This window comes from Salvelinus alpinus, chromosome 13 (genome assembly GCF_045679555.1).
Source record: "Salvelinus alpinus chromosome 13, SLU_Salpinus.1, whole genome shotgun sequence".
Lineage (NCBI taxonomy): Eukaryota > Metazoa > Chordata > Actinopteri > Salmoniformes > Salmonidae > Salvelinus > Salvelinus alpinus.
In genome coordinates this window covers 17942454-17965240 of record NC_092098.1, presented here as the reverse complement: position 1 = coordinate 17965240, position 22787 = coordinate 17942454, and the positions used below count along the sequence as shown (strand labels likewise).

The window sequence follows — 22787 nt, the reverse complement described above, 5'->3', positions numbered from 1 at the left end:
GGTGAACAGCCTTGGTTAGATTTTTATGAACACATAGATCTCTATATTATAACTCTCACATTGAAGTGATGGGTTGGGATAGGTGGAACCCTTTATCTAATGGGAAGTCTGCTGCCTTACTGGGTCACATGGCCCAGCACCGCTTTCTAGCTCTGCTGTTCTGTTCCAAGAGGAACAAATTAAAGTTGCAGGGAGGAGAGGCAAGTTTCCAAAGTTAGCAGCGTTAGCATTCACTTTTCTCTTGAAGGCGGTGCATGTAAGGATTTCTTCCCTCCAGACAGTTTTCTTTCACTCCATGAAGCAAATATGGAAAAGTTTATTTTTTTATATTCATGACAAGATATTTGCTGACAGTGGCACTTATGAAACTTTTTGAGAAGTCAAAGAAATATGTGCTGAATTTTCTTTCACAAACAGAGTGTCTGAAATAGTTGAGGATGAAACATGTATTGGGGAGTGCCTGGAACATCTGTTTAAGAACCGATTCAATGCCTTACATTTAATGCAATGCCAAACATTTAGCAAACCGTGAGAGAGACAGGATACTTCCAATTAATACCACCAAATACATGTGTTTGACTGGACTTCTGTTTGAAGTGACAACACCTAAGAGCTTGCTGTGGTTGTGTTTGAGATTAAAATAACCAGCAATATCTAAATAAATTATCACTTTGAAGAGTTTAATTTCTATAAATTCTGGAGGACTTCAGGGAGCTAATAGGGATCACTGCAACAGCAGATGATTTGTTAATTTGGATCAATCGCCAGTTTGGATGTCAAAAAGCGAGGATGTCAAACACCAGGATGAGTCAGCAGCAGAGATATCCACAGTTAGAGATCAACCTGCAAATACACATTTATTACAAGACCTCCTGCACTAACTCCAGCCATGAGAGCAACATTTGCTCATTAGATGTGTGCTGTGAGCTGAGGCTCGGAACAAATGGATAGCATCAACGAAACAGTCAACGGAGAAGAAATGTACAGTCGTGGCCAAAAGTTTAGAGAAACACAAATATAAATTTTCACAAAGTCTGCTGCCTCAGTTTGTATGATGGCAATTTGCATATACTCCAGAATGTTATGAAGAGTGATCAGATGAATTGATATTAATTGCAAAGTCCCTCTTTGCCATGTAAATGAACTGAATCCCCAAAAAACATTTCCACTGCATTTCAGCCCTGCCACAAAAGGACCAGCTGACATCATGTCAGTGTTTCTCTCGTTAACACAGGTGTGAGTGTTGACGAGGACAAGGCTGGAGATCACTCTGTCATGCTGATTGAGTTTGAATAACAGACTGGAAGCTTCAAAAGGAGGGGGGTGCTTGGAATCATTGTTCTTCCTCTGTCAACCATGGTTAACTGCAAGGAAACACGTGCCGTCATCATTGCTTTGAACAAAAAGGGCTTCACAGACAAGGATATTGCTGCCAGTAAGATTGCACCAAAATCAACCATTTATCAGATCATCAAGAACTTCAAGGAGAGCGGTTCAATTGTTGTGAAGAAGGCTTCAGGGTGCCCAAGAAAGTCCAGCATGCGCCAGGACCGTCTCCTAAAGTTGATTCAGCTGCGGGATTGGGGCACCACCAGTACAGAGCTTGCTCAGGAATGGCAGCAGGCAGGTGTGAGGGCATCTGCATGCACAGTGAGGCGAAGACTTTTGGAGGATGGCCTGGTGTCAAGAACGGCAGCAAAGAAGCCACTTCTCTCCAGGAAAAATATCAGAGACAGACTGATATTCTGCAAAAGGTACAGGGATTGGACTGCTGAGGACTGGGGCAAAGTCATTTTCTCTGATGAATCCCCTTTACGATTGTTTGGGGCATCCGGAAAAGACAAGGTGAGCGCTACCATCAGTCCTGTGTCATGTCAACAGTAAAGCATCCTGAGACCATTCATGTGTGGTGTTGCTTCTCAGCCAAGGGAGTGGGCTCACTCACAATTTTGCCTAAGAACACAGCCATGAATAAAGAATGGTACCAACACATCCTCCGGGAGCAACTTCTTCCAACCATCCAAGAACAGTTTGGTGACGAGCAATGCCTTTTCCAGCATGATGGAGCACCTTGCCATAAGGCAAAAGTGATAACTAAGTGGCTCGGGGAACAAAACATCGATATTTTGGGTCCATGGCCAGGAAACTCCCCTATCACCAAATATTGACTCTTGCATCAACTTCATGTAATTGTCAATAAAAGCCTTTGACACTTATGAAATGCTTGTAATTATACTTCAGTATTCCATAGTAACATCTGACAAAAATATCTAAAGACACTGAAGCAGCAAACTTTGTGAAAATTAATATTTGTATCATTCTCAAAACTTTTGGCCATCACTGTACACTAAAACACCCAGTTTTTTTTCTCTCTCTCTCTCTCTCTCTCTCTCAAAATCAAACTACAAAGTTCCAAACTGCCTCTGGAAGCAACATCAGCACAATAACTGTTTGTCGGGAGCTTCATAAAATGGGTTTCCATGGCCGAGCAGCCTAAGATCACCATGGTTGATCATGGTTCGGGCTAGGCCCCTTAGTTCCAGTGAAGGGAAATCTTAACGCTACAGCAGACAATTACATTCTAGACGGTTCTGTACTCCTAACTTTGTGGCAACAGTTTGGGGGAAGGCTCTTTCCTGTTTCAGAATGGCAATGCCCCAGTGCATAAAGTGAGGTCCATACAGAAATGGTTTGTCGAGATCGGTGTGGAAGAACTTGACTGGCCTGCATAGAGCCCTGACCTCAACCCCATCGAACACCTTTGGGATGAATTGGAACGCCAACTGCGAGCCAGGCCTAATAACCCAACCTCAGTGCCTGACCTCATTAATGCTCTTGTGGCTGAATGGAAGCAAGTCCCCGCAGCAATGTTCCAACATCTAGTGAAAAGCTTTCCCAGAAGAGGAAGCTGTTTATAGCAGCAAAGGGGGACCAACTCCATATTAATGTCCATGATTTTGGAATGAAATGTTCGACGAGCAGTGTCCACATACTTTTGGTCATGTAGTGTAGCTATACAACCACATTTATTTTGTTCAGCTAAGAAATGTGGCAGTCAAGATATACACTCTGAATTGGTTTTCAATAAAACCCATATCAGTGCTGCCTTGCGTAAGACTCATTATACTGTGCATGGTTCAATGCACCATCTGCTTTCTATACATTTTGAAATAAAAGACACCAGATAAATTCCATAGGAAAAATTTATTTATCAATATGCAATATCAGGATTTCAAACTTGGCTCATGGAATTTCCATTCCATAGTAACTGGTTATGTTGAACATGGGTTGAAGCTGCGTGTGAATGAAAGGCGAAATATGAACATGGAGCAGATACAAAAAACACAAATGCACTGGGATTGCATACATGTACATTGAAAATAATACTGTATCATGAACAGAAATAAAACAATGACAATAATGACACAGAGCAGGGAACGTGAGCAACCAGTCAAAGTGAACAGGCCAGTACTGTTTAAACTGTGATGAGCAGGAAAACCAAAACACTGTTTTAATACTCCAATAGCATGGAGCTGTATAAGTTCATGTACTGTACTTCCGCTATCATGTCGCTAATCACTGCTGGAATATTTTCCTTTGTGAGCGGCCTGGCCACCACACACAGCACAGCAGAGTCTGGCTGAACTTGGCTGTGTGGCGGCTGATAGCTGAAGAAATGTCTGGGGCTTGAGCTGCTTTATCATTAGAGAGAGCCAGAGATAATATTGTGATAATCTGCAAAGGTCAAGAGAGCATCTCCATTTCACCTTGAGGGCTGACAAAGGAGTGAGATCGAGCCATGTATGCTGGCCTTATTTATTTCCTAAAGTCGCAAGCTCAGCAGAGCTCCAAGCCCACTGCTCCCCCTTGGACTCTCACAACTAGAGATGGAATGACTGTATCCTTGGTCTGTGAGAAAATACAGAGTTTAGGGAAACTTGCCCAGAATAATATACTGCCAAAAAGATGCCCGGAATAATGTTCTGTCCATCTGAATATTTTAAATCAGCATGGGTTTATTTATTTACCTATGGAGTATGTTATTATACTCAGATGAATCTTGATCAAGGCATCAGATATTTAACTGGTTGCTGACCCTCCCCTGTTTTACGTTCACTAACAGTTCCATTGATTTCAAGGGGTGACTGTCACAGAGAAAATCGATTACATGTATAGTAGAGTGTCTAGCCCTTCTCTAGGTTCTCAATCCAGTACCCACAAACAAAAAATCTGGGACAGCTAGAATGAAACTGAGGGGGGAAAAATCTCTCATGCTGAATGTATGTGGTAAACCATGATACGATTTTCTTCCCTCCTTGCAATGCCTGACACTTAAACACTGGCTCTAAGAGATGTGTTATCTATAAAATAAAATAAAACAAGATTTATATGAAATGTATTTCCAAAAACACACCTATTTACAAAATTCTGCATACAAAAAAACAAATATGTTCAAAAATGGGGCTCTATTAAATGTAACTTTTAAATTTAATTTTTTCAAATATTTACATTATTTTAGGCCACTGAACTAACCAAACAATAATAAACAAGCAATAAATGGATGTCACTTCTAGGACCACAGGGTGTTTGTGGTAGTGTTATTTGAAGACCATACAGTGGTGTAGACATTATCCTTCCAACATTTTGACGATTATCATTGTATTCAACTACACCTTTACCCAATGACAAACCACACACAACAACCACACAATGTTTGTTCAATATCTGAAGAATTTGGATTCTGTTGGTCACCAGTTTGTCATTGACTTCATCTGAGGTTTATTTATTTTTATATCACTTATTGAGTTGTGCCCTCGATAAAACTTAGTTACAGTATTGAACAAAATATGTTTAAAAAAATGTAATGCCAAATCATGATTACAGTCATTTTGTATATGTTGTAAACAATGTATTTGTTCAATGTAGGTGACAATGTACAAGACACTAGGAAGGCAATAGTACATTTTTTCTAGGCCCTTTTTAAGCCAAACAAATGTGAATGTATCAACATAAATCCAGACTGGGGGAAAAACATTTTTTTTTTATAGAAGAACAGGCAGTCTACTATAGCCCTCAAAGCAACAAATATGTCTGTGTACAGCACAGGAGGTTGGTGGCACCTTAATTATCTGAAACAATGCCAACAAACTGGTCGCACATGTCCTGCTCTTGCTGCTATACTTCTTAATAACTTTAAATAATGTCAATGTTATCAACATGAAAAATATGCCAGAATAACCTCTACTGTAAATACAGGACAGTATCTATCTTCTTTCACAATAAACACACACAACTAAACAACGGGACCAACTTCAGAACATGGAGATAAGATATTGACACAGAAAATACTGTACGTGTAATGATTCATGTTGAAATCTATTTGGTACCAGTGTAATCTTCCCTGGTCTTTGAGGTTGCCATGTGATAGGAATTGTAAGTCATTAGTTGTCCTCCTGAAGACACCAGAGATGTTTAAGCGCCACCCCGTTGCGGTGGTAACAACTCTTTAGGAATTAAAAAAGCCTTTTCATGAGCAGGAATTGTTTAAGATAAAAATGTACTGTATTGCAATTACGTTTTGTACAACAATTTGTAATGTAGAATCATTATTTACTTTAAGTGTCTACTCTGTGCCTCATCTGCGCTAAGTGATTTTGAAAGGTTTGGTTTTCCCACCATCGCACAGCTGAGGAGAATAGGGACTGGAGCTGGTTGCCAAACTCTTTCTATTATCATTTATTCTCCTGAAACAAGCTTTTATTGAGATGCACCACACACATGACTGACATTACCTGCACCCACTTCTCATTCTGAGCACATGACTGATCCAGGCACCATGTCTACAGTATGTGACTATGAATGAATTCAGACCCCAAAGGGAATGTGGAAAACAATAAAACCATCTTTAGCAACATCCCTATCCATTCCATTGTCTCCGGGTGCAGAACTAACACTACAAATGTCATACCACTCGGTGAACACAACTCATTCCCTTCAAAGCCATCCAATTCTTCTGAGAGCACGACCTTTAGGTGGGAGTGAAAGGTTTGATAACATCTTAATTGTGCCCACACCTTTTCTGCTCATACAAATCAGATCTTGTTATTTTTTTTCACTGAAGGGAAAACTCTGGCCTAATTTAAGAGGAGCAAAACCCCTTGAGGCTGTTCAGATACAGAAGTGACTTGTCAATTTGAAACAACCTTTGTTTTCTTTTATTTCAGTCATGATGGCCTCTCACCATGATTGAGTATGAGCTATTTGTTTTTCATTAATTTATATCCAGGGTGAGGCACCTTCGTTGCTCGTTTTTTCCCCCCACAGTTGCATAACTGACTTTGCCTGTTCAGACAAGCTTAGAGAAGTAGAAGAGGAGACACTTATTTAACACAAGTATGTCACCTAGATCGATGTGTGTTTTTTTTTTACATACAGTACCAGTCCAAAGTTTGGACACAACTACTCATTCAAGGGTTTTTCTTAATATTCTTAATTTTCTATATTGTAGAATAATAGTAAAGACATCAAAACTATGAAATAACACATATGGAATCATGTAGTAAGCAAAATGTTTTGTTTTTTCAACAGGACAATGACCGCAAACAACTCCAGGCTGTGTAAGGGCCATTTGACCAAGAAGGAGAGTGATGGAGTGCTGTATTAGATTACCTGTCCTGCACAACCACCCAACCTCAACTCAATTGAGATGGTTTGGGATGAGTTGGACTGCAGAGTGAAGGAAAAACAGCCAACAAGTGCTCAGCATATGTGAGAACTCCTTCAAGACTGTTGGAAAAGCATTCCAGGTGTAGCTGGTTGAGAGAATGCCAAGAGTGTGCAAAACTGTCATCAAGGCAAAGGGTGGCTACTTTGAAGAAAATATATTTTTATTTGTTAAACACTTTATTGCTTACTACATGATTCCATATGTGTTATTTCATAGTTTTGATGTCTTCACTATTATCCTACAATGTAGAAAATAGTAAAAATTAAGAAAAACCCTGGAATGCGTAGGTGTGTCCAAACTTTTGACTGGTACTGTGTGTGTGTGTGTATGTGTGTGTGTATGTGTGTGTATGTGTAATATATATATATATATATATATATATATATATATATATATATATATATATATATATATAAGAGAAAGAGTGGCAAAGTATCACTAAAGGACACATGAAAAATATTAATATTTACCATAATATTGTATGTATTAACTGGATATACAGTAGAAAATAAACAATGTTGAAGGAGCAGACATTGGTGAAGAGGGAGCTACTGTAGGTGACTGATAAAAAATAATAGTGCAGGTAAAACATATTAAAGGGAAGTGTGTTATGCTATATCATCACACTGTGCCTTTTTCTGTCTCTGAGCAAACCATGGAGGCTTCATTACAGGAATGGAGCCCATGAGCGACAGCCCTATCGCGGGTCCTTTGTTTGTGTAGTATACCCTGTTTGCAACTTGTCTCCATTGTCAGAGCAATAGCTTCTCTACTCCATAGGCTTGACCATCTTACAGTCCTCTCAGACACACAGAATAGCAAAACTTGGGTGAATTCAATTTCTAGTAAGAAGCAGGAAGAGAAGACGACACAAACCCTCCAAACCCTGCCCTTTGGCCTATCTGGAAACAAACAATTATTCAACTACCGTGTCCATGACGACCTGTTTTTCATTTCTGTTCTTGTGATGCTATTTTGAACATCAAAAGTGTTTTTGAACATCAGATGGACAAGGTAGTAAAAGGTAGGCCAGAATTCTCCCCTACAAGCAAACATCCTAAAGATAGTCTTTGCCTCAGACCTTGTAGTAGATGTTGGCTGGGCTTTGCGGGGGCATCTCCTGGACTATATAAACCGGATGGCCGTAGTCCCCGCTCACCTTCTCGTAATGGGGGCAGTAGTTGTTTTCTGTAGTCCGTAGAGGGATGATGATGTCACTGGGTTCTGAGCCAGCGTTCCCAGAGCACTTGGGGCTGGCCAGCGTGCTGAGTGACAGAGCGGTGGTCCGCTGCTGGGTGTGCTTGCGGTTCCTCTTCCTCAGCTTGATCAGCAGGACGATGAGGATGATGATGATCAGCAGGAAGATGACGCATCCCGCCCCGATGGCAGCAAACAGCGCTGGCTTGGAGGCAAAAATACCCTCTGCTGAGTTGGACTTGTTGTCCTGGTTCATGGTGTCTGTGGATGGAAAAATAAAGGAATCAGTTAGCAGCAGGGAATGAACAAGCGGTGGTCTGCATGGCAGCCAAGTCAGACAAAGCTGTACTGTTGCTGATCAGGACAGAGGTGGAACCCTGCGAGGGTGCAAATGGGTTCTCAATGAGAAAAAGGCTTCTTCCATTATTTCTCTGAATTGACTGAGTAGCTAGGGGCTTCCTGACTGTGTGGCCTTTGTGAGCGTGTGGGAGTGTCCGTTTTCCACAGATGATAGCTCATTTCTTCTTGGCATGCATCCTGAGAGCGAGGGGAGGATTAAACTGTGTATGTTTAGCCATATGTTATAACTCCACATGAGGGGGTAAAGGAAGAGAAACTGTTTAAACGTATATAACCCGGCTGCGAGGGAAAAGAAAACAACACCAGTCCCTCTATTAGACACAGAGGATGAGGATTGAGTCCAATTAGAGTGGCATGCCTATTTCCTGTGTGGTCCTGAAGCCTCCCTCCCTATCCCTCCTTCCTTTCACTATGTATACTTCACTGCATCCCAGCGCTGCCTGCCTGGGAGCACAGCTTCCACCGCTGTCTGCCTGCCTGCCCAACACTGCTGCTGCACTGTCAAATCAGAGGCTGCTAGCTGCATTTACACTGGGGGTAGAGAAATGGATTCCACAGTGATCCCAAACATAACCAAATCACCACTGGAATTATTCCCAGCTCTTATTATTTTCTTTCATTTTGCAGGGTAAGACGACCCTGATGAAAGGGGAAGAAAACCCCATTTCAAAGTTGACAGATGGAAAACAGTCGACTATTGATCTTACACGAGACCATAGAGCCCAATGTGTGTTGAAGGCGATGGAGCTGATCAGTGTCTGTCAGTCCCCACTGCTTTTATTTTCCAGCTTGTCAAGAATATGTCGAGTGAACAGAAGACTATTTTGTGAACAAAAGACTAGTTTGTTCTCGCTCATATTAATGAAGTCAAGACCACCTGCCGGTTAATGAGCATGAGGACGTTATCGTGACATGGAACATTAGCTTTCCTCAAGATCGTCTGAACGATTCTAAAACACTAGAATTATTCAAATGACTTCTGGGTGAACTAATTTTCACATTTGCACCTAACTGTAGACCCATGCCAACACTTCAGAATGTTCTGAATAATTTATAGAAATCTATTCTGGCCATCTCTCTACCCAGTTTAATTTAGATGCTGAGCATGAATGACTGTGAGTGTTATTATAATGTGCTTTCCTCACACTCTGCTGAGACCTTTTCTGCTTCCAAAGACCTTAATGGCTCAGGAAAAAAATGTGCATACAAATTAAAACGAGGTATTACCTCTTTGTATTACAGAGGCAAAACAACATTTGATCTTTCCACTGAATGAATGATAGGCAGAAGGAAGCAGCTTGATAAAAGCCTTTTTCTGCCATAATAAGCAGATACAGATGGTACCTGTGCTCCTCTGTCAAAGCTTCAACACCACAAAGGCAAAGCATTGTACCGGATATCTCAGTACCTTTTCACTTTATTGCAGAGGGATAAACCTCCCAACAGTATCCCTGACTGTTTAAATGCTGAAGTATTTGTAAATTGAAACGTATCATTTTGCTCCTGCTGGAAGCTCTGACAATAATCCCATGCATTTATTTTGTCTGTTGTCCTGATTGGCTTTGGATCAGTTGTGCCCATTTAGCCACTGTTCAGCGTTCAGCTGTGGAGCTGTGCAGACAGGCATGATAAACTGCGCACCTTTATTACATTCCTCTTCACCCGTGGTATAAGAGAAGTCAGACGCAAAAGGTTGTTAGGCGGAGCTCTCATGTGCAGGTAAAGGAATAGGACAGAAACAAAAGTTCAAAGTAACACACCAAGAAAGATGACTGCCAAACCTTCAAATTGAAAGAAAACCCCACTGTGGGAGACTTGGCAGCTCTCCAGGATGAGAGGGAAGGCCATTTTGTTTGTCCTGCAGCAGAGCCAGAACTCTAGGGCCCAAATTACTTTCTAAACCTATGTAAACTTTAGCATTTTCTGCCTCCCTGTGAAAAAAGACCATTCTGGTGACTGAAACCCAAGCAAAACAAACACAAATGGATATATCTAATGTGCAAAAACCCTGCTGATGGATTTAATAGTCTCTGATAATTTTATCATCTGCGGCTAGATCTCAGCCGAGCAGATATGGTTTTAATTTTTCATTACCACACTCGAACACTGTGTCTGTCTATCCACATTACTACTCAGCATAATTAAAAAAGAAGATCAGTGTAGCTTTCTCAAACCAAAATGGAAAAATATAATACTTTTGTGTCTGTGTTTGTGCATGCGTGCGAAACAGAGGAGGCTGGTGGGTGGAGCTATAGCAGGACAGGCTTATTGTAATAGCTTGAATAGAATAAATGGAGCGGAGTCACACATGTGGTTCCCATACGTTTGATGTGTTTGGTAGTGTTCCATTTATTAGTTTGCAGTCTTTACAATGAGCCAATCCTCCTATAGCTCCTCCCACCAGCCTCCCCTGGACTGCGAGAATATGTGTGTGGCAGACGTGGGGAAGCATTGTACTTAGAAAATGCAGTAACAAATGGTTTCACAATGTGGGATACAGTATTGGAAGCAAAACCATGACCTTTTGGCATTGAAGGTTACAGTCCAATCTACTGATAATGAGGACTAGAACACAAAACAGGGAAACAGGGCTCATACTGAGACAAATACTCCTTTTCCCACAAGTTTGAGCATCCTCACCTTTGTTGCCTGGCTCCACAGCCCCACCACTTCCCCCCTTTTTCTTATTTGGGCTGGTGGTTGTCTCCTTCACAGTGTTGTCCTGGTCTTGGCTTGGCTTGTCTGTTATAACTGGGTCCGGTACAACTGTGTTTGGGTCTGCAATTTAGATGAAGAAAGTCAACCAAGTTAGATTCTAATGTGAATATTGTAAATTCTGTTGCTATTTTTATAATTTTCCAATAAAGATTTGAAAATGGGGTTTGGAATGAGAGACATATTTATCAGTTCCTTTGAACTCAATTTCTTCAAAGTAGTCGATGGCACACTTTTCAAATTAAAAACTGACAAGTCATGTCATATTTTGAGACATGCATGACAGTATCTGCTATACCTTGCCAAATTAAGCTATAAGAAATTATGTAACTTGTCTCCTGACAAAAATGCATGAGTCACTTTTTTCATGGTTCACCTGAGTCCCATCGATGCCATGCAGAAGTCTAAGGGGATACACTGGCATTAAGGGAGATTTCATCGACTGGAACATCATTGAAGTGTGCATATGAGGTTTTACTGCCCCTCCTTCCAAGAGAACGTAGAGATCTTGGAATTATTTTACTGTAATAGTTTATAGAAAATATTCTAAATGTCCAATTGTTCTATTTTTAGAATTGCATTTTAAGAGCCCTAATGGAGGTGTCTCTCTTTGATTGTTAACACAGTATTTATAAAGGCATAGCTACTGATATTCATTAATTTAAACCAGCTCATATTGCTGCTACAGTGTGCTATGTATAACCTAAACTGCACCCTCAGTTTGTCTGTTTGATTAAAGTTAAGAGAACTATTGTTCCAGACACTTTGGTGGTGTGCTGTCTGCTACTGCTGAGTGCCAGTTTCTAATGTGCAACACAACAAATGGGTATGTCAACAACCACTAAAGGATCTCCATCCCAAAGACAATATCACACATTTTAACATGACAGCTTGTTTTATAAAATGTTATCAATTCACCTGAGTTTCAAACATCGACAGGCCTGGCTCTTTCTCATTGTACTAACATTTTGAAAGCTTTGGCTGCAGATAAGAGAGTCCATCAAAGCCATCAGCCTCCCTTTAAACTACCCAGCATACGGTGCCATACAATCTCATTTCATGGGTGAATAGTCATCTTATAATTGCATAAAATTCAATGTTCATATACAAATCAATAAATTAAATCTCATAGTGTGCAGTAATACAAGAGTGACTCAGTATGAGGAAGTGCATCAGCAGATTGACAGTCTGCTACATATCCAGATATTGGTCATATGATCGTCTCCAATCAATGCCATTTTTGTTAACAAAGGCATTTTGTTAGAGATAAAGTTCTCTCCATGAAAAATTTAGGAATCACTTTTGTTTTTACAAAAGGGTTTATAGCTTACTGTATGTATCCTCTTCTGATAATATAATGCTTGTTCATGTTGCTTTGTGTGTTGTTAACAATCATACTTTAGTGACTGTTGCCCTGGATGAGTCAGTGTAATAAAAACAAAGAGACGATACTGTTTCTTCCTTACTTTATTGTATGTAAACCGTTTCTCTGTGTCTACAATATTTGTGGCAACTGAGTTGCTATGACTCAGTGGCTGAAAATAGGACCCAATCCTTCAGCAAACACGCAGATGAATGTACTATGACCTAGGGTCGGTAACGTCATTGCTCCAAATCCTAAAGAAATAAACCGTTGCATTCCAACCGTAACTACCTGCACAAGACAGCAAAGTTAATGACATCTATAATCCTTTTACTGTTTCCTAGCTCCTAAAATAATGGGCATCTTGTGTATTAAACACAGGTTTACGCAAACAAGTCTTGAGAAAGACAAAAGGAATGTCAAGCCAACTATGATAATTATTATCTAAGGTCAGCTATACAAATAATCCCTATCTGTAGAATAAGAGTCTTATCAGCAGACCCTCCCTTTGTGGTTTGTTTGTTTTGGATGTGTGGACGCTGACTAGGGCAGTGATTAAGACTGACCCTGCCACTCCTAGCATGACGGCAGGCCAAGCAAAGGTCTCTTTAGAGACCTAGCTACACTCTTCGAAAGAACCTAAAAGGGTTCTTCAGCTGTCCCCATAGCAGAACCCTTTTAAAGAACCCTTTTTGATTCCAAGTTGAACTAGTTTGGGTTCCATGAAGAACCCTTTCCACAGAGGGTTCTACATGGAACCAAAAAGGGTTCTCCTATGGGGACAGCCTAAGAACCCTTTTGGAGCCCTTTTTTCTAAGTGTGTAGATGAGTGGGCCAATATATCAGTGAGGATTTAAGGAGAGGGAGAGTGCATGTGCTGACTGATGGCATTTATATGGAGAACCTGGGTTTTTCCAATGGTCTCATCTGTTCCACACGGCTGATGGTGCGTGTGGTAAACGTCTTTATTCCTTCATCACATTGATTTGTGTTGATTTGGTTTGTGTTGGCCTTGTAATCCACTGTCAGCGTGGTAATGTATTGAGACAAATGCTGCACAGTGTTACATGTTGCACAGTGTTATTTCTAAAAGCTAGTGGGGGCATGCCATGGCAGATTAGACAGCCCACACCACACCAGTGTAGAATGCCTGGGAACTCTTGCCCCACTTATCTCAATACATTGACATTCTGTTAAGGCTGCTGCCTCATTTGGAAAACAATGTTAACACTTATTTGAGTTTGTGACACTGTGAGAGACAAAGTTAAAATTTAAGAGTGACAGTGTGTGAGAAACCTGGGCTCTTCAGGCAAAGCAATCTCATTCATGTTAGACCAACAGACAGTCTAAGTAATAGGACAACAGGTAGTCCGTAACATGCTCTATGGAATGTCCTCTATGTTTTCCACAGCTTTTTTTTGTCATTGTGTGAGTGAGTTCTTTTGGTATGTGTGAGAAAGTGTTTCAGTGTGTCCATCTGTATTTGCACAATAGCTTTTCTTTGTTTCATCTTTCCCTTCTCAAAAAAGAAAAGTAAAGAATGGAGTGAAATGTGATGTCTGAGGCCCTTATTTTATGAGCGATGAAGTCACTGGGCGACTCTCCACACACTGTGAGCAGCGGAGTATCCCACTGTAAAAACCCACGCCCGGGGTGTCTGGGTTTATGAACAATAGCTCATGAAACGCTCCTCTTGCACTGCAGTCATGACAGTCCCCATACAAAGCTTTCATTATCACTCATCCATACTTATATCCTGCCTGGCTCTATTGTGACTGCCTTTTACTGCTTTTCTGGCATTCCTGCCAGCCCGCATCGAGATGCTTACTTACCCTGTCCCACTTTCATGACGATCTTCATGGAGAGGGTGTTGCAGACCCCTCCTTCCCTGTTCTCTAGACCCTCCAGGGTCCCATTCGATGTGGCTGTGATGAGACAGGAAACAGTGTTGGAACATAAATAATAATTACAGCCACTCAGAATTAATGTACAGCTTGGTTGTTCATTTATGAAGAGAAAATATATTTGCTTCATAAGATACAATCTAACCACTTTTGCTGAGAAAATACTTTTTAACACCAAGCTGTATATATTGCTTACAACAGGTTCATTTTCTAAACCGCACACTGGTAATGTCCGCTCAGGCTGTAGCACCATATAAAAACAAGGCTCTATTATTTTTGAAGGTGCTGCTTATATCTGTACATAGGGAAGGAAATGGATGATGAAAAGTGGTGTCTCCTCCTACTAAGACATGGCTGTGATAGTAATCTGACCCCAAGGGAATGTGGTGGCCTTCAAAACACTGCTGAAATCATACATGTGGAGAGAGGGAGGTGTGCACGATGCATAGTCCAAAAATGTATATGTGGTAATCACTTTTACCCACCTCCTCCTCTATCTCTCCCCCTCCTCTTTAAAACAGGTTTTTGTTCTTTCCTTTTTGCTGAAGCAATGTACCAAACATTTGGCAAGGCATGTTATGCCAGAAGCAATTATCGCAAGCTGCAAATGCCAGGGGCTTAGCTTTCTCTTTCGGCATGTCCTGTAATTAGAGACTGGGTGGCACAATGGCCTGCAGCCCTTATCTCTGAGGGGCTTTCCTTCAAATCAATATCCACTGAGGGGAGCTGAGGAGGCCGGGGGACAGGGGAGGCCAATAGGATCTCTGTCGCCCTGTGTTGCTTCTGTCAGCTCCGCTTCCCAAGGACTTAAGTCACAGAAACGGGGCGCAATTGGCACTCTCTATTCTAAGTTGGGACAGAAAAGACCAAGGAGTGTGAATATGGATCGGGTTCTCAATAATGCTTTCAGCCCATATATACGAGGAGGTGGTTTCCATGCCAGTGAAAGCTGGGGCCCGCCCTGCCCTGTGTGATTCTTTTCAGACCTGCTCCGTGGGTATTTTTACCTCCAGAAACCTCAGCTTTTTTCTCCATCTGCTCCATTCTCCCCCTCACAAGGCACTAAAGGGACGGCCACCTTATTAGCTGGTCCAGATTCCTCTCTCATTAAGAGTCATGAATGAGTTGCCATGTAGGAGAGTGTTTGACTAATAAGGTCCCTCTCCAGGAGAATCAAAGCCCCTCTCAGTGGAGCCCAGGCACAATGGCGGTAGGCCGGTGAGAATGGGGCATGTGGCGCTGCTCCAGCAGAGGTATCCCACCACACCACTGGCTCAAATCACCAACCGCTCAACAACACAGAATGGGAGGCCTGTGAACCCGATTTCACTCTTTCTTTCCCACATTTTGTTTTTCATTCTTCAAGGATGCAATTAGAAGACAGAGGACACACAAAACTGGGCTCATGACAAACATTTTGGATTAGCAATTCCTTCTTATGGAGTAGCCAGATAGAATAAAATGAGAATTTGAATTATTTTGTTTTACAGGCAAAGCTTAAAGGAGCTTATATTGATGACATTTCACTAATGACACCCTGCATATACTGACAGCCGTACAGTATAGCCAATCAAGAGACATTATAATGGAAAGGGATTCATTAAGTTAAGGAGCTTGAGAAGTACAGTGAAAAGACAATCTCATTGACTATTGGCCAATGCAGGGAATAAACGTATAACCTAGCCTTGTCTACCTACAAGCCGCGACCTTAGCTGATTACATTACCTGCCTGTCTCATTCACATTGCATGCTATATCATGCAGGGCACTTTCTGTAACTCTTTTACTACTACTACTACTACTACCACAAAATTAGACTTCTTTGTCAGTCGAGAGAGGCTCCAGCAAACTAATGTTGGGTTTAAATAAAAGTGACAAGCTAACCTTGAACGGTTTGATGGAGCAAGAGAAGCAAAACCCTAGACACAATTCATTAGTATTTTCTGATTGCATTAACCACCAAATAGACTTACCATGTTTCTCAAAAACCAACTGTCTCAGACATCCTATATCTGTCCAGTATTCCACAAATAGAACCCCTCATTTGACAGATGCCTTTTTAAACTTTGTCGTTGAAAATGTGGGCTTGTCTTATTAGGTTTAGAGCACTCATGAAATGAGAACGGATGTGACAAAAACATGAGCAATCAATAGCTTACAGCACTTAACCCCAAGAACAAATTGCGTAACAAAAAAAATTGAACGGATGCTTAACGCTCTGTTAGTGGAAAGTTGAGGCAGTGAGTGGGAGAAAGCCCTGCTGCCCTGAATGATGTCACAACTATTAAGATGCATGGGCCTGGGAGAGGTGCCAGGCTCCGACCGAGTCGTCATGCACAATGTGAGCATGCCACCGTGCCCGCGAGAAGCAGGGCAGAGATACAGACAAATATCCAACAAGGCCTCCAATTATAGGCCAGTATGTTGCCCATCAGAGAAACACTTAGATTCTAGGACAGGAAATCACAGCATCACTGAGAAAGGATAAGGGAATTATATAACATACATTGCAGTTGTCTGTTATTGTTGTAAACACTGTATTTGTATTTCCTGTTTGTCACTGCAATGAGTAAACTCTTAGTTGGTTCCAGGACTGTCAAGGCCAACCTTTGAACTGGGAAAACATAATTTAACACAGGATATGAAGCAGGGTCATCAGCAGTCCCATCTCTTCTACAGCTGGTGAAACTAACTTCTGTTTTCAAGGGAACTGGGGGTCACGTTTCACAACTCATGGGGCTCTGAGATGTTGGAAAGATATCTTTACCTTGCAACAACACTGGTCTCTATCATTCAACTTCAACAAAGCTACTGCACTCATTCCATGAAACGGAGTCTGGAAAATAGGTATTCCTATACTATTCCTGTAAAAGTCTGAAATAATAGTCATAGAAGAAAAATTCAAGGACAATACTCAAACTATTCCGTTTGGGGGGTACTAGGAAATTGTCTTTTTGTTGTCCCCAACTGTACTGTAGTGTACCAAAAACATCTGGAGGACATCTTGAGATTTGAACACAGCAGATTAGTTTAGGGACCAGGGATACTTTTTGCATGACAGCCTGTATCGACAAAAAGTTCACTTCTTACCCAATAGATCAATGATTTATGTTGATAAATATACCTTTTGGGAAAGGGGGGATACCTAGTCATTTGTACAACTGAATGCCTTCAACTGAAATGTGTCTTCCGCATTTAACCCAACCTCTCTGAATCAGAGAGGTGTTATATGTAAGATGACTAAACTATTGGCATTTTACCACCTCAAATTATCAGGGCAAATGTTTGTTTATTTCTAAAGAATGTGGATCATATAGTGCATAGTCCAGGTCTGAGAATTCTAACTTGTTCAATTCTAGATATGTTTATAAGACTGATGGGACCCTTTGTTAATATACGGTGCTCAAAATATAAATGACTTACTGTATACCTACCAATTATAAAAATCCCCTTGAGAAAGTGGAGCCTTTCTGTTTGAATCATAGCATGGTTGTTTGGAGCCTTACCACTGGGGGTAGGGAGCCAACAGACATTAGCACATAATTCATTTGGCAAGAATAAGCTCTATATGCTATAGTGTGTGGCTCTGAGGGAGGCTTCTGTCATGACTAAAATAAATCTTGTGCCATTCTAGGTTTCTTCCTTTAGCACCTCTAATTAACGCCAACATGTTTCCTCTTGATTATGGTTTCTTTCTTTGCTCCAAGGACAAATAGCATGGTCTCGCAGGCTATCATACTTGTATGCAACTGCAACAGCACAGATACTGTGCTGCTTGTTTAAACATAAGCCAATCTGAAGGGAGTCTTATTTACTCATTGTAAGACATTGTGGGTGAGGATATGAAGCAAAACAGTTTGTTTTACAATTGACATTCTCTGTGGTTTGTCCTCATTTAGCTGACAAACAAAATGCAGACAGTATTTCCAAACTTAACTGTCATTTCAGTTTGTAGGACGCTATGGATGTTCCTCTGAGTGCAGCCAATACCACATCCCCACATACTCACCAATGCACACCATGTTTAGAAACAAACACGATTTGTCCAAAAATTCTTCTCTGTACTTTGATCAAATGACAAAGACATTCTCCAAAAACAAAAGACCAAGCGCATTCAATTTTAATTAATGTGCTCTGCAGCATGCTTCTGTAGAATGCGTAGACAATCCCTTGTACACAGTCCTGTACATGTGTTCACTGAGCAATAGCATGTACTTATGCATGCATGACTCAACATCTGACATACAAGGACCCTCTGTACTGTAATTATACATGAGCAAAATCTATACTGTATACTCATTATTCATTTTTCAATTATATTTTATTACATATTGATTTAGCAGTATTACAGAACTTGCCAGTGTATACTACATCAGGCCCATAATGTTAATGCCACGGCTTCTGTATTCTTTCCCTGTAACTTACTGTAACTCCTAGTGGCATCTTTGCCCCAAACACCATCTGACATGTCTGAGCTTTGCCCCGTCTGACAAAAACTCATGTAATCTGTTTCAGTGGAGACAGAACCTTCACTGACGCGCCACTTTAAAACCTTGGGACAAATGGTAAGAAAAAGGCACAGAGAAAACAAAGCAAAGCAAAACATGCAAAGCACCTTTAAAAGGCCTTGATGAGTGATAGGCTTAGCGGGATAGAAAGGGTTGTTGTAACCTCAACTCCCAGATGAGCACTGATAACTGTGTTCCAAGGACTATGCCAGGTAGCCACCCTGACAGAAACTGGAGTGGGATTCAGCATTCTGAGACAAGGCCACAGCTACTCTCTGACCCACATCATTTAGACACACAGGGGACACTGGAAACATTGCAGCTAGCTATTCTGTCCATAATAGAAGGAAATTATAAAAGTCTTGAAAAGTAAGAAACTGTGGTATGTTAGACAGATTAATATGATAATTTGACGAAGTCAATCGCTTGTGAAATAGAGAACATTTTGGACTCACTATCTTTAGCGAGAAGCTGGGTTTGGTCTGTGTTTATGGTCAGTAAGATAAGATGCAAAATATTTGGGTTAGGAATAGAAGCAGTTGTTTTAGGGATTCAAGGGAGAGTGGCTAAGTCCCAAGGCTGCCCCATCAGATCAGGCACAGTTGACCTGCCTGCTGACAAATTAAGCTGAGGGTCTGGAGTGGAGATTTCAGCGCTGCTGCGAGATTACAGCACGCTCAGCTCCGCCAATGATATTAAGAACAACCTTTAAATCCCGGGGGCCAGCTGCACCATGGGAGCTGAGAGTCCCAGACCAGGAGGGAGGGGGAACTCAGCCCAGCCGCCACCACTGTCTCCCGCCTACCCACCTCACATCAGAATGAGACCACAGGCTCACTACACGACATCAGAACCAAAGCAGGGCTTTGACAAAAATGGGAAAGGGAAACGCATTTTTTATTTCTCCCACTGAACCTGTCAGCTCTGTGAGTGTCTCCGTGGTTGCTAGGGTGGATGCACACTCACTGGACAGTCTATTTGGTACAACATTTAGATTATGAAAATGGTTCGCTCCTACAGACAGTGAGTCACGTGGCCGTGGCTTGATATATAAAGCAGGCAGACAGGCATCCAGTTACTGTTCGATTGAACATTAGAATGGGCAAAACGAGAGACCCAAGTCTTTGATAGTGGTATGATCGTCTGTGCCAGGCACGCCGGATCCAGTTTTCAGAAATGGCCGGCCTCCTGGGCTTTACACGCACAACAGTGTCTAGGGTTTACCGAGAATGGTGCGACAAACAAAAAACATCCAGTCAGCAGCAGTCCTGTGGGTGATAAAAGCTCATTGATGACAGGTCGAAGGAGAATGGCAAGAATCGTACAAGCTTAAAGGCGTGCCACAAACTGACAAATAATGGTGCTGTACAACAGTGGTGTGCAGAACGACACCTCGCAACGCACAACTCCTCGATCCTTGTCACGGATGGGCTATTGCAGCAGACGGTTCCACTCCTATCAGCTAAAAGAAGCGGCTTCAGTGGGCACGCAATCACCAACACTGGACAATTGAGGAGTGGAAAAATATCGTCTGGAACATAACAGTGAGTTCAGTTTACTTGAGTGGCCTCCACAGTCCCCAGACCTCAACCCAATAGAGCATCTTTGGGATGAAAAGGAACAGGCTGTTCGCAATATGAATGTACCGCCGTCTAATCTGCAGCAACTGCATGGTGCCATTGCGTCAGCATGGACTAATATCCCTGTGGAACATTTCTGACACCTTGTAGAATGCCCCAAATAATTCAGGATGTTCTGGAGGCAAAGAGGGTGGTCCAACCCAGTATTAGATGGGTGTACCTAATAAACTGTCCAGTGGGCACCTGAGAGGGTGCCTGTGGTTGAACAGACAATTAAATGTGGGTTATGAGTGGAGACACGTGCTCAATATTTCCACAACAGGGTTCTGTATTTCCACAACAGGATTCTGTAAACACTCCAGGGTGTAGCAATAATGAAAAGCCCTCAGATGTGTATTTTTACATTTTGACAGCAGTCAAATGTAAATTGAAAAGTCAACATTTAATTCCGTTCCATATGACTTCATTAATGTATTGGGTTGGTTGCCTGAGCTTGACAGGGACCAGTAAATGACTAGTTTTACCCAAATCCCCAGTTTAATGGGCATAACTGTAATTATACACAGAGCACAGATCAAAGCTGTAACCCATGTTTAAAGATGATGCACAGGCACAGTAATTGTTTGTCTTTGGGGAAGCGGCGTTTCTGACAGAAATAGTGAGTTGAAAAGACCCCAGTCGACTCGTTCTGGGTCACTCTACCACTGTTCACAGAAACCTAAATTCCGGTGCCGCAGAGTGACAGAGGAGACGATGTCTGGAAGGCTCTGCCGGGATCTTCCTGCAAGCTGGGAGTATCTGATTTCACTCAAAGGAGAATACAGAGATAATATACAATCCTTCAATAGACACCAGAAGGGTTTTATTGGAAAACTACTGAGCTCAGGAAACAAACATTTGATATGCTGAATACCACTTCCAAAGATTCTTTATTCTCAAGGTCATGCTAAAAGAGGGATTAACGAGGAATACAATAGTTGAGAGGGGATGTCATTTTTCATTCTTGTTCAAACTGATTCACGTAGAGTGGGATCAAATAGAATAGGATCAAAAGAGTTTCAGAAAGCAATTCAAACAGAAAGCTTGACTTGAAGAGGACGTAATGGTGACATGTTTATTTAACCTATTATTTTCTGTGCACATATTTATCTTTATGATGCATATTTGAATGAAATCCCTCAAATTAAAAATGAAACAACCGGTTTTCAGATTTTTTTAAGAGGGTAGAATTTAGGTATGCACAAGTACCCCTACACAGTAAAATCATAAGAGTTAATTCAGCTCCTATGGATTCAAATGTAACAGTATTTTGGGGTTTATATTGTCCCACCCCCATTTAGCAAAATCCCCTCTGGTTATGGTGTTGATCTTTTTTTCTCTTTTTAACGACATTAAATGGAGTAAATATTCAACTCTCAGAGAGTTGCTTAAAATTAAACTTAAATTACAATTTTACTCTTCTCAGTATTATTTTTTATCAACTCCCTTGCCATTTTACACTTGCCTGTGTTAACAATCAACTGCAGCATAGTACATTTTTATTTCAGTTTACCTCCGTTGAGTTATAAGGGTGTAAAGCCTTATTTGGAGAAAAAAAAATGTATGTGTCACATTATGGTGGTTTGCAAAGTGATATCCAATCTCTGTTGGAAGCCAACTTGCTGGAAGAAATCCATCACTTTTACATCACTCACAACTTGCAATTAAAATCCCTATCAGGGTAGGGAAGAAAATATCGTACATGAAGACTACCTACACCCTTCAAACTCAACTCTGGTTCCACATAATTTTTTATCGTTTGCCTCTAATCGGGGACTGATTTAGACCTGGGACATCAGGTGTGTGCAATTCATTATCAGGTAGAACTGAAAACCAGCATGCTCCAGACCTTGTAGGGTAAGAGTTGAATACCCCTGACCGGCACCATGTAAACTGGAACAACTCTCTCACTAACTAACAGTTGCAATTAATCCAACCACTTACAGATTGGATTAGTTTAGAAAAACGTGTGTTTCTTATCTTTGTGTAGCATAAGATAAAAACAATAAAATGTAAATGCAAAAACACAGATATTGAAACAAACAATTTGAAAAATCAACCTGCAACAGAGCATGCTGGGAAATATGACAGTAAGGCCCCTCCCACATATGTGGATAACTCAATAGATTTAACTGTCTCTGGTTACTCTTAATGGAGTTAAATGTACTCTGTCCCAATTAACCATAATTATCAACATTAGAGAGCGTATCACTCTCTTGAGTGTTAAGATAATTCCCAGTAGAGTCAATTTAACCCATATTTTTTAACACTGATTTCAACTATCCTTGATTTACTGTGTAGGAACAAAGATGGATCATTTTTTATTTTATTTTTCTGTAGAAATCTTGGCACAAGTGTAAAGATGGAAATTGCACATTACGAGAATGGTGTAGCC

The 22787-nt window shown here is 41.1% G+C and overlaps 1 protein-coding gene across 2 annotated transcripts in view; it reads right to left on the bottom strand.

Annotated features, from left to right (window-relative positions):
• Window positions 1-3185: 3185 nt before the first annotated feature.
• LOC139537234 (ephrin-B1-like) overlaps window positions 3186-22787 on the bottom strand; it is an 84313-nt gene continuing 64711 nt past the window's right edge. For both annotated transcript variants that reach the window (XM_071338326.1, XM_071338327.1), the window contains exons 3-5: window positions 14195-14287; window positions 10925-11062; window positions 3186-8185 (exon numbers count right to left, since the gene is read on the bottom strand). In XM_071338326.1, coding sequence (XP_071194427.1) covers window positions 7803-8185; window positions 10925-11062; window positions 14195-14287 — 614 coding nt within the window. In that variant the 3' untranslated portion in view covers window positions 3186-7802. The remainder of the gene's footprint in view (window positions 8186-10924; window positions 11063-14194; window positions 14288-22787) is intronic.